The 15,295-nt window shown below is 44.4% G+C and overlaps 1 protein-coding gene across 2 annotated transcripts; it reads left to right on the forward strand.

The window, feature by feature from the left end:
- Nucleotides 1-816: 816 nt before the first annotated feature.
- Nucleotides 817-13,536, forward strand: LOC117372441 (sodium/potassium/calcium exchanger 1-like). Of its 2 annotated transcripts, XM_055222401.1 has the most exons (9): nt 817-1,800; nt 2,022-2,081; nt 3,065-3,173; nt 3,963-4,043; nt 4,987-5,066; nt 8,518-8,745; nt 8,874-8,963; nt 12,008-12,174; nt 13,124-13,536. In XM_055222401.1, the coding sequence occupies exons 1-9, from the start codon at nt 817-819 to the stop codon at nt 13,371-13,373; spliced, it is 2,049 nt and encodes a 682-aa protein (XP_055078376.1). In that variant the 3' UTR covers nt 13,374-13,536. The 2 variants fall into 2 exon arrangements, with proteins under 2 accessions (XP_055078376.1, XP_055078377.1); XM_055222402.1 differs by lacking the exon at nt 3,963-4,043.
- The last annotated feature ends 1,759 nt before the right edge of the window (nt 13,537-15,295 follow it).

The following is a 15,295-nucleotide window of genomic DNA, read 5'->3' on the forward strand; positions in this document are numbered from 1 at the left end:
CCAGTTTACTTTAGCACATTTTACAATGTGTACTTTTTACTTTTTCTTCACTACATTTGAGAGCAGTATCTGTAGTTTCTACTCCCTACATGGACTGAAAAGTAAAAGTATTTTATTATTGTGTGAGACCTGCTGAAAAGGCTGAGGGTTTATTTTTAACACATTCATAATTTGAACAAAACAAAAATATACAAATAAAAACAGAAAAAAAACATTGATTCATTTGTTTCTGTTGGAACAAAATTCAGCTCAAATCTTTATCAAAATCACCACATTCAAAGCTTCAGAAGACTCAAAGTCTGTGTGAAATACTTTTACTTTTTACTCTTTAAGGACGAGCAGTTTAATACATTTACTCAAGTAGATTTTTCCATGTGTTACTTTTACTTGAGTATTTTTAATTTTTTTGCTCTGGTGTCTGTACTTTTACTTAAATGACATGATATAACTGAGCTGGTATCATTATGAAGTGAGAGTAGAACTATCAGTGTAATCCTCTTAGCTCCCTCAGATCGGCTATTAGCTGTTCTGCTGACCCATTGTGAAGACTGCCCTACATTCTATGGTCAGTGGAAACGCTCTGGACTCTGGTCTGAATATGCAGTTTAGAGGTGTGTCTCAGATTGCTTTAAGATTCATTTCTGTGTCATTTTCGTGTAATTAATGTGTTTCTGTTTTTGTTTTGAGTGTGTTAACAGCTAAAGCCTGTGAGACATGACCGCTCTGGTTGTGTGGGGTTTACCTGACCACAGTGCTGCCTTCGCCTTCTGCCCGAGTCGTGTCCTGACTGCTCTGCTGCTGTAGAGATCCACAGACATGTACTGTAGCCGGAGGAAGCGTCTTCACCTCAGCCGCGTCCTCTTCCTCCTCTCGGGAGTTTGTCTGTGTACACTCTACCAGCTGACTATAAGTGCCAGGATCCACCCGGGCATCGCTCTGCCTCAGACTGGACTGGACTTTGGGCAGGGGTCAGCGGAGGGGCCAGAGGAGAACGTGACAGAGGACACAATCTCACATGTGACAGAGGCTGGACAAACTGATCAGACCAGAGTCCAGACAGAGACAACAATACAGCCCCCACCAGCGGCCCCCACCACAAATAAGACTCTAGTTCACTGTATCTATGTAACCCCTCTCCCTGTGACGCCCACCCCCCTTCCCACTCCTCCCGAAGCTCCCACCACCCCTGTGCCCCCCGCAGATGCCCCTCACATGAAGGGGGACTACCCGGAGGACATATTCAGCATCGAGGAGCGGCGGCAGGGTTGGGTCATTCTTCACATTCTGGGGATGATGTACATGTTCGTGTCCTTGGCCATCGTCTGTGATGAGTTCTTTGTTCCTGCTCTGGGGGTCATCACTGATAAACTGGCCATCTCCGACGATGTGGCTGGAGCCACGTTCATGGCAGCCGGCGGCTCAGCTCCAGAGCTCTTCACCTCTCTTATCGGAGTGTTCATTGCTCATAGTAATGTGGGCATTGGAACTATCGTGGGCTCAGCGGTCTTCAACATCCTGTTTGTGATTGGGATGTGTGCACTGTTTTCTCGGGAGATGCTGCATTTGACCTGGTGGCCGCTCTTCAGAGATGTGTCCTTCTACATCCTAGACCTGGTCCTCCTCATTATCTTCTTCCTGGACAATGTGATCGTGTGGTGGGAGAGCCTGATGCTGGTGGGGGGCTACTCTCTGTATGTGGTCTTTATGAAGTTCAATGTGCAGATCGAGGGGTTTGTCAAGGGATTACTGCACAAACACAAGATGATCGTCAAAGTGATCGCTTTGGAGGAGCCAGAAAAGGTAAAAACACCTTTGTATAATGTTGTAATGCTCAAAAGAATTAGGAAAACAAGTGGTCCCTGTAATGCATATGTTATTATATAAACACTATTTGGAGTATAAAGATACCTTCAGTCTGGAGTTCGACTCAGTCCTATTGAAAAACATATTTTATATCAGATTATCATTATCAACTGTGTCCTCAGCTTCATCAGACCAAATATTCAAACTCTATATTCCAGGTAAATGGGGGCGCTGTGGAGCAAGGACCTACAATTCTAGAAGACAAGAACCGCTTAAAGGCAATGATCTCGTACAACTCTCACATGAACATGAACACGATCATGAACATAAACATGAACACGAGCACAATCACGAGCACGATCATGAACATAAACACGATCATGAATACGAACATGAGCATGAGCACAATCATGATCATGAACATAAACATGAACTCTCACATGAACATGAACGTTAACACAAACATGAACACGAACATGAAGCCTCATATGAACATTAACACTAACATGAACATTAACATGAATACGAACATGAACATGATCATGAACACGATCACAAACTCGAACTGAACACGAACATGAATATGAACATGAAGTCTCACATGAACATTAACACGATCACGGACATGAACACGAATATGACCACGAACATGAACACAAACATAAACTTAAACATGAACATGAACATGAACACAATCACGACCACGAACATGATCACAAACATGAACACAAGCATGATCACGAACACGATCATAAATAAACATAAACATGATCACGAACATGAGCACGATCACAAACACGATCATAAACATGAACATGAATATGAACATGAACATAAACAAACATGAACATGAACACGAATATGACCATGAACATGAACACAAACACTAACTTAAACACGAACACGATCACGAACATGATCACAAACATGAACACAAGGACGAACACGATCATAAACATGAACGTGAACATGAACATGATCAAACATGAACACGATCATGAATACAAACATGAGCACGAGCACAATCGTGATCATGAACAGGAACATAAACATGAACACAAAAATGGGCATGATCACAAACATGAACTCTCACATGAACATGATCATTAACACAAATGAACATGAACATAAACACACATCACAAACACATTTATATTTCTATCCTCTCTTTCTCTTCTTCTTTCTCTCTTCTCTTTTTCTTCTTCTCTCTTTTCTCTTTTTCTCTCTCTCCTCTTTTAATCAATCTGTTTGTGCTTCACAGTTGAAGCCTGCTCTTCAGCGCGGGGGCAGCTCCGCCTCTTTACACAACAGCACCATGAGGAACACCATCTTTCAACTCATGATCCACACGCTGGACCCTCTGGGAGAAGGTAGACCTCTCCTCCTGCTCCTCCTTCTGCTGCTCTTCCTACCGCTCCCCCTGCTACTCTACCTGCTCCCCCTGCTCCTCCTCCTGTCCCTATGTGTGATGTAAGGTCTGTCCTTCTTACTGTCCCATAGATTAGCATGTGTCCCATATGAGGCTGTACTCCTCCTGCTCCCCCTGCTCCTCCTCCTGCTCCTCCGCTCCTTATCCTGCTCCTCCTGCCCTTCCAGTCCTCCTCCTGCTCCTCTTGTCCCTTTGTGTGATGTAAGGTCTGTCCTTCTTACTGTCCCATAGATCAGCATATGTCCCATATGAAGCTGCACTCCTCCTCCTCCTGCTCCCCCTGCTCCTTCTGCTCCAGCTCCTCCTCTTCCTCCCCCGCTCCTCCTCCTACTCCTCCTGTCCCTGTGTATGATGTAAGGTCTGTCCTGCTTACTGTCCCATAGATCAGCATGTGTCCCATATGAGGCTGCACTCCTCTTCCTCCTGCTCCCCCTGCTCTTTCTGCTCCTCCTTCTCCCCCGCTCCTCCTTCTCCCCCGCTCCTCCTGCTCTTCCTGTCCCTGTGTGTGATGTAAGGTCTGTCCTTCTTACTGCCCCATAGATTAGCATGTGTCCCATATGAAGCTGCACTAAGACCAGATTGCTCATAATCAGATCATAAAAGCCTCTCTGTCTCATTGCGCATGTGCAGTGGTTCTGTTTTACTCATCTAAAACAATTTCACTCTACATTTATATAATATTTATTCCTGTTTATTCAAATTTCAAGTTTTACATTTTCTTGTTTTGAAGGTAAATTTAAGGATAAGGCTGAGACTTTGAATAATGTGGCCAGCAAGAAAACAGAAAGCAAAACTCCAGACAAACAAGAAGGTAATTTGAACGTCACTTCTGACAGTTTAAAACAAGAAAAACACATGAATCTGTCTATAGTAGAGTAGCATATCTACCATACTCTGTATATAAAAATGGACAGAGCTAACTTGCTAGCTGCCGCCATGTTCCAAACAGGAAGTGATCATGGGCACATTTCCAGCTCCATCGACTCCAATTCACTTCCTATTGAAAAACTGTGTCCCCTCTCTCTGTAACTGCTGCTGTCAGACTCGTCATTTTGATCTTAAATGTTCATACTAACCCGCTCTACATGATGTTTTTATTTCACTATTTTGCCTGTAAATCAAGATATGAACAGTTTGATTGACAGCATTGCTAACCGACTGCTCCCTGCTAAACCAGTGGTGTGGGCAGGAAGGGGCGTTAAACAGCCTAATTTCTTATTGGCTCTTTGGTTGCTATGATACTCATGATCAGAATTCCAAATATGGAACTTGGCTCCAAACTTCTAGCCTCGATGGGCTTCATTTGACTGGAGCCAAACGCAGTGGGTGACGTTACACTCACTTAGTCCACTTCTTTATACAGTCTATGGTATCTACATGTGGGCAGGCTTCATGTGGTGCTTTTTCTGTTAGTCTAATGGTTATGCCTACATTTCTATATATTTTTTCATCCTTTATACTTTTCATGGGTTCATTTCTGCAGTTTCTTGTTTCTGATCTTTGGAAACGCTGTCAGCCCCCAGATAGAAGGCACATTTATTTTTTTGTTAATATAGTACTGACTTTAAATGTTTATGCACATAAGTTAGAGAATGCTAGCCTAGCTCCATCATTCTAGTAACAAACTAAAACACATGACCAGCTGCCATTTTGGGAGGCTTTATCTCAGTGTCCCTCAGTCCTGGTTCTTTTACTTTTTACTGTTTGCAATCTGCAGCTGCCCATTGGTCTTTACACGGTGATTATTTTCTCAGATGGAGGTCCAAACCCTGACCGGAGCAAAGAGCCAGAGCCGCCTGAAGACACACAGGAGAAGGAGGCGGCTGAGGACAAGGTACTCTCCCATCAGGCCCTGGGGGTTTACAGAAAGAGCAGGAGTCAGTCTCTGGTGCCCTTATATGTAAGGCTCAGACTCAGCCACAGTGCCCTCCACTGACACTGACACCAAACAAAAACACAGACCTGTGCGGCTTAAAACTACAGACTAAAGATGTGCAGCTATTCAAACATCGGGGTGAAAACAGATATTAAAGGTGCACCATGTAACTTTTCTGGTGACTTGCCACTTGCTTGGCCCAAATTGTTCCACAGTATGGTATTAAACTGATCTATTGTGCTTGTGTCTCTATGGTTCTCATCTCTGACTGTGGATCATTATGTTATAATTTACACATTTAAAATCACAGTATTCATCTAAAATGACTTAATAAAAGAAAAAGTCCACTGACTTCCGCTTTAGAAAACTGCAGTGCCCAATGGGAGCTGACGTTGCCGTAAACGTCATCACAACAAAGCGCTGCATGTTGTCAGCGCCCCATATGGATAGCTGAAAATCACACTAGCGAGCAGCCGAATCCTACGAGTATCAACGGTGAAAGAAAATAAGACTGGAGAAGGAAGTGCTTATGTCACGGGGGGGTGTACGTCACAATGGTGAAAACGGGGGAGGATCGGCAAAATGCTGTCTTGAAAATATGAGATTAAAGATTAGTCAAACATGAATCACTCCAAATACAACTTCAGTCTCAATGAGAAGAAATGACTGATAAAGATCTGAACAGAACAGCCTGAAGAACAGGGAGGATTTAACAGATATAGGTCTGATTTAACTGTAACTTGTCCTGGTGGTGTCCATTGTTTGACTTCATGGAGAAAGATAAGTTTAACGCCATGCTGTGGAACATCAGCCACCAATTGTGCAAGTTCTCCCACTTAAAAAACATGAGAGAGGCCTGTAATTTTCATCATAGGTACACTTTAACTATGAGAGACAGAAAGGGGGGAAAGAATCTAGGAAATCACATTGTAGGATTTTTAATGAATTTACTGGTAAATTCCTTGGTAAAATGTGTATTTGGTCACCTGCAGACAAGCAAGGTTTCTGTCTCTCACAGACCTGTAACTTCTTCTTTAAGAAGCTCCTCTGTCCTCTACTCATTCCCTGTATTAATGGCACCTGTTTTAACACATTATCAGTATAAAAGACACCTGTCCACAACCTCAAACAGTCAGACTCCAAACTCCACTATGGCCAAGACCAAAGAGCTGTCAAAGGACACCAGAAACAAAATTGTAGACCTGTACCAGGCTGGGAAGACTGAATCTGCAATAGGTAAGCAGCTTGGTGTGAAGAAATCAACTGTGGGAGCAATTATTAGAAAATGGAAGACATATAAGACCAATGATAATCTCTCTTAATCTGGGGCTCCACACAAGATCTCTCTCCGTGAGGTCAAAACGATCACAAGAATGGTGACCAAAAATCCCAGAACCAATATCAGAAACACACTATGCCGCCAGGGACTCAAATCCTGCAGTGTCAGACGTGTCCCCCTGCTTAAGCCAGTACATGTCCAGGCCTGTCTGAAGTTTGCTAGAGAGCATTTGGATGATCCAGAAGACGTTTGGGAGAATGTCATATGGTCAGATGAAACCAAAATAGATCTTTTCGTTTTTGGAGGAGAAAAAATGCTGAGTTGCATCCAAAAAACAACATGCCATCTGTGAAGCATGGGGTGACAACAACATGCTTTGGGCCTGTTTTTCTGCAAAGGGACCAGGACGACTGATCAATGTAAAGGAAAGAATGAATGGGGCCATATATTTTGAGATTTTCCATAAGCAAGGGCATTTAAGATAAAACGTGGCTGGGTCTTTCAGCATGACAATGATCCCAAACACACCACCTGGGCAACGAAGGAGTGGCTTCTTAAGAAGCTTTCCAAGGTGGAAGTGGTCTGGAGTGGCCTAACCAGTCTCCAGATCTCAACCCTATAGAAAATCTTTGGAGAGAGTTGAAACTCCCTGTTGCTCAGTGACAGCCCCAAAACATCACTGCTCTAGAGATCTGTATGGGCCAAACTACCAGCAACAGTGTGTGAAAACCTTGTGGAGACTTACAGAAAATGTTTGACCTTTGCCACTGGCAACAAAGGGTATATAACAAAGTATTGAGATGAACTTTTGTTATTGACCAATTAATTATTTTTCCACCATAATTTGCAAATAAATTCTTTAAAAATTAGACAATGTGATTTTTCTGGATTTATTTTTTTTCGCATTCTGCCTCTCATAGTTAAAGTGTACCTATGATGACAATCACAGGCCTCTCTCATCTTTTTAAGTGGGAGAACTTGCACAATTGGTGGCCGACTAAGTATTTTTTTGCCCCACTGTACATGAGACAAGCAGGTGGCATTCCTGCTAACATAAAGGTTACATAATGCTTACCTGGCAAATCCAGACTGATCTCTCTGTATTTTTATACAGATTAATGTCAGTCCCCTGGTCCCACGTCCTCCGCTACATCTCAAGCCCGGTCAAACGTCATTGTCCAATCAGAGCCATGTCTTTCAGTGACACATGTGAAATGAAGGAGCCCATTGGTCACCTGTTTACAAATAAAATCACATTTCTCTCACTTCAGATTAACAGAGTTTAGACTTTGCTCATAGATTCTGCAGAAATCTGCCATGTTTTTCAGCCGCTATCATGTTTTTATTCTCTTTATTATTTCCGATACCATGCCTGTCCCTGATTGGCTAATCCACCTGTCAGTCACACGCATCACCCCTCAATCTCTTTGTAAAGTATTTAAGAAGGCAAACATAATTCATTTTTAAATAAACAAAATTAACATAGGTGAAAATCTGTGTCTTTTCTTTTGGGAGGGGGTACCAGGGAGAATCAAAACCTCTGCTCATTTGTTGCTGTATAACTACATCTATTGATCCTTTGCAGCTCATGTCATCAACATTCCCTGGTAGTCTGATGCTAACTGTAGGCACTACTCCATCTGAAGCTCTGTTACACAAGTAAGAATCTGATCTAAATTTAACATCATCTGACCATAAAGAGCTGACTGATCTGAACTATAACAGGTGAGCTAGTTTGTGCTGTTAAAGTCCTTCTCAAATAACATTACAGCCACAAATGAGCTAGCACTAGTGTTATACAACAGTTTTTCAGTTACTCTCACCTTTTTGTGTAAAATCAAACTCCTTAACAGGACCATGAATGCTTGGATTGATCACAGGCTCTTGAAAATGTGCTGTTTAAATACAGTTTGCATTTGCAAAACATTTTTGGGAGTGTTTGCTAATGTGTGCATTGTGTCTCCATGGTAACTGTTAAACATGCTGCCATACACATACATGTAGAACACTCCCAGCGTTACTGTATCACAAACCACTCAAGTGCCAGTATCAGTGGAGGTAGCTATGTTTTCGGCATTCCTGGAGCCCCCTGAAGTCTGGACTGAGCGCTGCATTCTGTGTCTCCTTTAGGATGATGTGCCTGCAAACAGCGGCTCTGACGACTCTAATGACTCCAGCGATAGTGATGACAGCGAGAGTGAAGAGGATAGTGAAGAGAGTGATGAAGAGGAGGGAGGAGAGGAAGAGGAGCCTCTGTCTTTGGAGTGGCCCGACACCAGACGTAAACAGGCCACGTACCTGTTCCTCCTGCCCATAGTGCTGCCGCTGTGGCTCACTGTGCCAGACGTCCGGAATCAGGTTGAGAGAGAGACAGACACACAGAGAGAGAGACACACAGACACAGAGAGAGAGAGAGAGAGAGAGAGAGAGAGAGAATGAATGAATGAATGAGCGTTATGTTTATTTATACATGGTTTATTCTGCAGAAATCCAGAAGGTTCTTTGTGATGACTTTCCTGGGGTCCATCATGTGGATTGCTATCTTCTCCTACCTTATGGTGTGGTGGGCCCATCAGGTAACGTAAAAGGCTCACTACTGATGTTTGATGTAAATGTACGAACACTTAAAGACAGAAACTGGTTCACCCAAAGGACAAAACTCCGAGCCATGAACAAAATAATGTGGTCTACTCCATTCAGTGTAGTGAAGAGTGCAATGAGTGTAGCTTCAGTGTAGCTAGCTCCTCCCTTTAGACAGTTATAAGGCAGTGTCCAGCAGTACTCTGATCAGAACTAAAGAAGAGGCTTGGCTGAGCAGGCAAACATCTTCACTCTAAAACTTTTTGTCCATCCATCCATCCATTTTCTTCCACTTATCTGGGGCTGGGTTGAGGACTCCCAGACTTCCTCCACCCCAGACATGTCCTCCAGCTCCTCCGGTGGCACCCAAGGCGTTCCCAGGCCAGCCGAGAGACATAGTCCCTCCAGCGTGTCCTGGGTTTTCCCCGGGGCCTCCTCTCGGTGGGACATGCCCAGAACACCTCATGCCCCCTGGACCGGCACCCAGGGGGCATCCGGAACAGATGCCCGAGCCACCTCAGCTGCTCCTCTTGACATAGAGGAGCAGCGGCTCTACTCTGAGCAACTACCGTGTGACCGATCTCCTTACCCTATCTCTAAGGGAGCACCGAGCCACCCTGTGGAGGAAACCCATTTCGGCAGCTTGTAACCACAATCTTATTCTTTCGGCCATTGCCCAAAGCTCATGACCATAGGTAAGGGTAGGAATGTAGACTGACGAATGAGAGGTTTGCCTTTCGACTCAGCTCATTCTTTACCACGACTGTCCGATACAGCGACCACATCACTGCAGACGCTGCACAGATCTGCCTGTCAATCTCATGCTCCATCCTTCCCTCACTTGTGAACAAGACCCCGAGATACTTGAACTCCTCCATTTGAGGCAAGGACTCACCACCCACCCAGAGAGTGCAAGCCACCTTTTTCCAGTCGAGAACCATGGCCTCAGATTTGGAGGAGCATCCCAGCCACTTCACACTCGGCTGCAAACCGCCCCAGTGCCTGCTGCAAGTCCTGCCTCGAAGAAGCCATCAGGATAACATCATCTGCAAACAGCTAAGATGAAATCCTGTGGTCCCTGAACTGGACCCCCTCTGGCCCAGAACCAGCATCTGAACTGGACCCCCTCCGACCCCTCACTGCGCCTAGAAGATGACACGGCAAAAAGTCAGTTATCAACCTCTGACCTAGGGTGTCCTGGTGCCATGTGTAGTCACCAGGAAGTGATATCCTTGTGCTCAAACATGGTGTTCGTACAGACAAACTGTGGCTAGCCCAGAGGTCTAATAACAGAACACCGGGTTCAGATCAGGGAGGCCGTTCTTCCCGTCTTTGCCCACGTGGGCGTTGAAGTCCCCCAGTAGAACAACGGAGTCCTTGGTGAGTGCACTGTCTAGTACCCCTCCCAGGGACTCAGAGAAGGCTGGGTACTCTGCACTGGTATTTGGCCCGTAGGCCGACACAACAGTGAGAGACCTGTCCCCGACATAAGCAAACCCACATCAGCTCGCTGCCTCTCCCCTGCCGGCAATGCCAGAGAAATGGAGAGTCCAGCCCCTCTCAAGGAGTTGGGTTCTAGAGACCAAGCTGTGCTTGGAGGTAAGGCCGACTATATCTAGCCGGTAATGCTCAACCTCACGCACAAGCTCAGGCTCCTTTTCCCCTAGTGAGGTAACATTCCATGGCCCCAGAGCCAGTCTCCATGTCCAGAGATGCAGTCGTAAAAGGCGCCCACCTTCAACTGCCACCCAGATATCTCTGCACCATGGGAGTAGGGCCCCACGTCGCTCCTTCAGGCTGAGTACGGCCGATCCTTTCCCCACGAGACCAGGCGCTCGCTGTCAAGCACCCACCCCAGGCCTGGCTCCAGGGTGGGGCCCCAGGAACTCCGATCCAGGCGACGTAGCTGGCCTTGATCTTCTGGTTGTCATGAAAGGCTTTTGAACCACTTTTAGTCTGACCTGTCCCCCAAGACCTGTTTGCCATGGGTGACCCTACCAGGGGCATGAAGACCAACAACATGGCTCCCAGTATCATTCAGGTGCTCAAACCCCTCCACTACGTTAAGGTGGTGGTTCTGGGAGGGGACTTTTTGTCCAGTTGACAGAATTAAATTTTGGTATGGATCAGACCTGGGGGATTGAGGGATTATACAGACAGACTAAGGTTTAGTCTGATTTTATCCCTGACAGTTTGGATTACTTACTAGCGCTCTTCCTCAGAGTGGTCACATAATGTAGCTGTGAAGTGTCCAGTCAGCTGATTTAAACAGGTTTTGCTGTTGTCCTGCCTCCACTGATAGGAAGACCGCCATCTGCAGTCCGACTTCTTCAGGACAGTATCCCAGGTCTGTAAGGAAACACTGACGGTGTGGACACGAGCATTTCTGACCAAAAGAGAACCACATTATGGACTGGGACGGAGTAAACATCACTGGGACAGAGGACAACAAACATCGCCTCTAGATTAAGGGGGAAACATGTCCACCAGACTTTAACTCAGGACGAGGGGCCTTTTTACTCTCACACACCTGAGATAGTGCCCTGCAGAAGTCAGACTGCAGATGGTGTAGTCACAGGTTTTGAGGCAGTCTTTCCAGTAGAAAGACAGCCCCAAACCTGTGTAAATCAGCTAACCAATCACATCACAGCATCATCATATGACCACTCTGAGGCACTAGTGAGCAGTCCAAACTGTCAGGGATGAAAACAAACTAAACCTTGGTCTGGAAATTCATTAAAATAAATTACCGTTAATGGAGGTTTTCAGATTCATGCCATACTCCCAGATGATGATGTCATACTCCAGATGGGGTCAAGGGTCACACACAGTTCTGTTGATTAAATTGTACTTTGCCATGAAATATCCAAAAGGTAAATTCACAAAAAGCTTGTTACATCAAGGATCCACTCACCTGTTCACACTCACATTCAGACAGCAGTGTACACAGACACTTGGGAGGGAGTTAAGTGTCATCTGAACCACAGCAATAAGGTCAATATTTTCCACATTACCGAGTACTCGCAGTGTCTTCCTGTAGGTGGGTGAGACGATGGGCATCTCAGAGGAGATCATGGGGCTGACCATCCTGGCGGCGGGCACGTCCATACCAGACCTCATCACCAGCGTCATCGTGGCTCGCAAAGGCCTGGGCGACATGGCAGTGTCCAGCTCTGTGGGCAGCAATATCTTTGACATCACCGTGGGGTCAGTACGGAAACAGCACTCAGACTTTAGTGAGGTCAGCAGCAACCAGTGTCTGTCATGAAACATAAGTCTAAACCCTTAGTCTGAAAATAATAGTCCAGTCGTCATTAGATGTTTATTATTCTATATTTAAAACAGGAAGCATAGAAATATGAATCTCCAAATTTAGAGACGATTTCTTCCATATTTGGAATTCCGACCATGAGTATCATAGCAACCAAAGAGCCTATCTGGAGAGAGGGATTGAAGGTAATGCCCCTTCCTGCCTGCACTGGTTTAGCGGGGAGCTAGCACTTAGCAACGCTGTCAATCAAAGCTCTTGCTAATGCTAGTGCGAGCAAACTCAGGGAAGGAAGGCGCCTGAATTGTCTGTTATTAATGTTCATATCTTGATTTACAGACACAATAGTGAAATAAAAAACCCAGGATCATTAGAGCAGGTTAATACGAACATTTAAGACCAAAATGATGAGTCTGACAGCAGCTACAGAGAGACGGGCCACAGTTTTTCAATCGAAAGTGAATTGGAGCCAGAGTTGATGGAGCTGGAGGCTAGCAGATCCAGCCGATCCATCCCCGTTTTCACCTCCTCTGGTACACGCCTACTGTGAGGTACACGGCCACTGATGTATTCACTTCCTTCTCCAGTTTTATTTTCCTAATCGGTGATACTCATAGGATTCGGTAGCGTCGTGTAGTCATTTTGGTACAAATGAAGAAAAATGTGCTGCTCTAGTGTGATGTGCAGCTGTCCATAGGGTATGCCGATAGCATGCAGCGCTTTGTGATGAGGTTTACAGCGATGTGTAAAGTATAATATAATAATCCACAGGGGTCAGAGATGAGAACCACAGAGACGCAAGCTCAATAGGGCTGGTTTAACTCTGGTTTAGCACCAGTGCACAGTGTGTGGCCTCCTTGTATAATGCCTCTTGTCTCTGTGGTGCAGTCTCCCAGTGCCGTGGCTGTTGTACTCGTGCATTCACGGCTTTGCTCCCGTCGCTGTGAGCAGTAACGGTCTGTTCTGTGCCATCGTGCTGCTCTTCCTCATGCTCCTCTTCGTCATCGCCTCCATCGCCTGGTGCAAGTGGAAGATGAACAAACTTCTGGGATTCACCATGTTCCTCCTCTACTTCATATTCCTCGTCCTCAGTGTGATGTTGGAGGACCGCATCATCGTCTGCCCCGTGTCCATCTGAGGCTCTGACCGATAAGCCACGAGAAGGGACTAGACACATCGTTCCCATGGTAATCTAGAGTAAACAACACCCAATTCCACCAAACTTGTGAGTGTAGAATTATACTCAAGAACTCTGATTGGGAGCTGGACTTTTTCATTTTAATTTCCCATTTAATACTTATAATGGTAATTGGGCCTTTTTATATTTGTACTAACTAAACTACAAACTAAACAAATGAACAAATCTTGAAAAAAGTCCCAGGCGTGAAGTAAACAGGAGAATTATCATTGTGTCAACATGGTGTATTAAGTTTAAGTCTACATAAAATTTAGACCAGTTTTTAAGGTGAAAATATAGTTTTTAATTCTGACAGACATGCAGAGTTCTGGCATTATTAGTCAATGCGTTTTCTGTTTTTACTTTATTTTTATTGGAATTTTTCCCTGGCTGCACTCAAGATGGCTGCTGCTGCATTCTATGTAGGCCTTATAATGAGGCTTACATAGAATGCAGGACTAAGTGAGAGTGACGTCGCCCAGTGTTCAGCTCCAAATGAAGCTCATCGAGTTCCATATTTGTAATTCTAACCATGAGTATTCTAGCAACCAAAGAGTCATTTCCGAGGATGTTGAAGATAATGCCCCTTCCCCACACTGCTTGTATAGCAGGGGGTGAGTGCTGTCAATCTAACTTGTTGCTAATGCTAGCAGGAGCGACCTTGGAGATTTCCAGACACAAGAGTGAAATAAAAAAAACCCAGGACCATATAGAGCGGGTTAATACAAATATTTAAGACCAAAATGACGAGTCTAACAGCAGCAGTTACAGAGAGAGGGGACACAGTTTTTACAGAGAACGTGAATTGTAGCCAGAGTCATGCTCATGATCACTTCCAGTTTGGAACGTGGTGGCCAGCAGGTTAGGTATGTCCATTTATACGTACAGTCTATGGTTCAGACACAGGTTTACCATAAGCTGATGTCTACAAAACTTAGAGATCTCGACTACAGCCGTTTAGCACAACTGCAGCGACCACACAAAAGCACAAGGCTTTCAGGCAGAAGGACTTGCTCTTTTTGCAGGATCTGGCAGTGGTCCTCAGTAATTCAAATAAAAATATAACTTTTGAATGTGGAAAGATCCTCACAAAATGCTTTAAGTCAGAAAGGAATAGTTTCCTCTAAATCCATGAATATTTTGAATGCACATGGAGAAGTTATGTTTTTAGAAATTAAACTGGTAGACGTTTGGATGATAGCAGTCTGCAGATGTATTTGGACTTTATATGTATTTTAAATGTACATTTTGACATATCAGGTAACACTTTATAATATCTACACTTCTGGATCAACATTTGGATCAGTGGGCAAACGCTCTACCAACTGAGCCACTGTCACCGCAGTCTCTAGTCACACTTTAATATTAAGGCTGTTAAAAGTGTCGTTAACATAAACCTTATAGAATAAGTGTGATTATTATTTTTGCAATAACATCTGACCCACGAGGAAATGGATTTTATCTTTAATGAAAAACTCTTACAAATAAGTATTTGTGTTACAAGTGATAAATAATACTGCAGATACAACAAGTACTGTAAACATGTAAGCAACATGTCTACATGTAAACAAGTAAACAATACTGTATGCATGTAAACAACATGTCTAGTAAACAATATGTCTACATGTAAACAAGTGAGCATGTAAACACCATGTCTACATGTAAACATGTACTGTAAACATGTAAGCACATACTGTAAACATGTAAACAACATGTCTACATGTAAACATGCTGTAAACATGTAGACAGCGTTAGTCACAAAGTGGTCCACGATCACTGATATAACTCCAGCATCACTTCCATCATTTCCAGTTACACAGAAAACCTGAATCAGAACAAGACTGGAAACACCAAGTCAACACTGTCACAAATGAGTCTGGATC

This window comes from Periophthalmus magnuspinnatus, chromosome 6, assembly GCF_009829125.3.
Source record: "Periophthalmus magnuspinnatus isolate fPerMag1 chromosome 6, fPerMag1.2.pri, whole genome shotgun sequence".
Taxonomy (NCBI): Eukaryota; Metazoa; Chordata; class Actinopteri; order Gobiiformes; family Gobiidae; genus Periophthalmus; species Periophthalmus magnuspinnatus.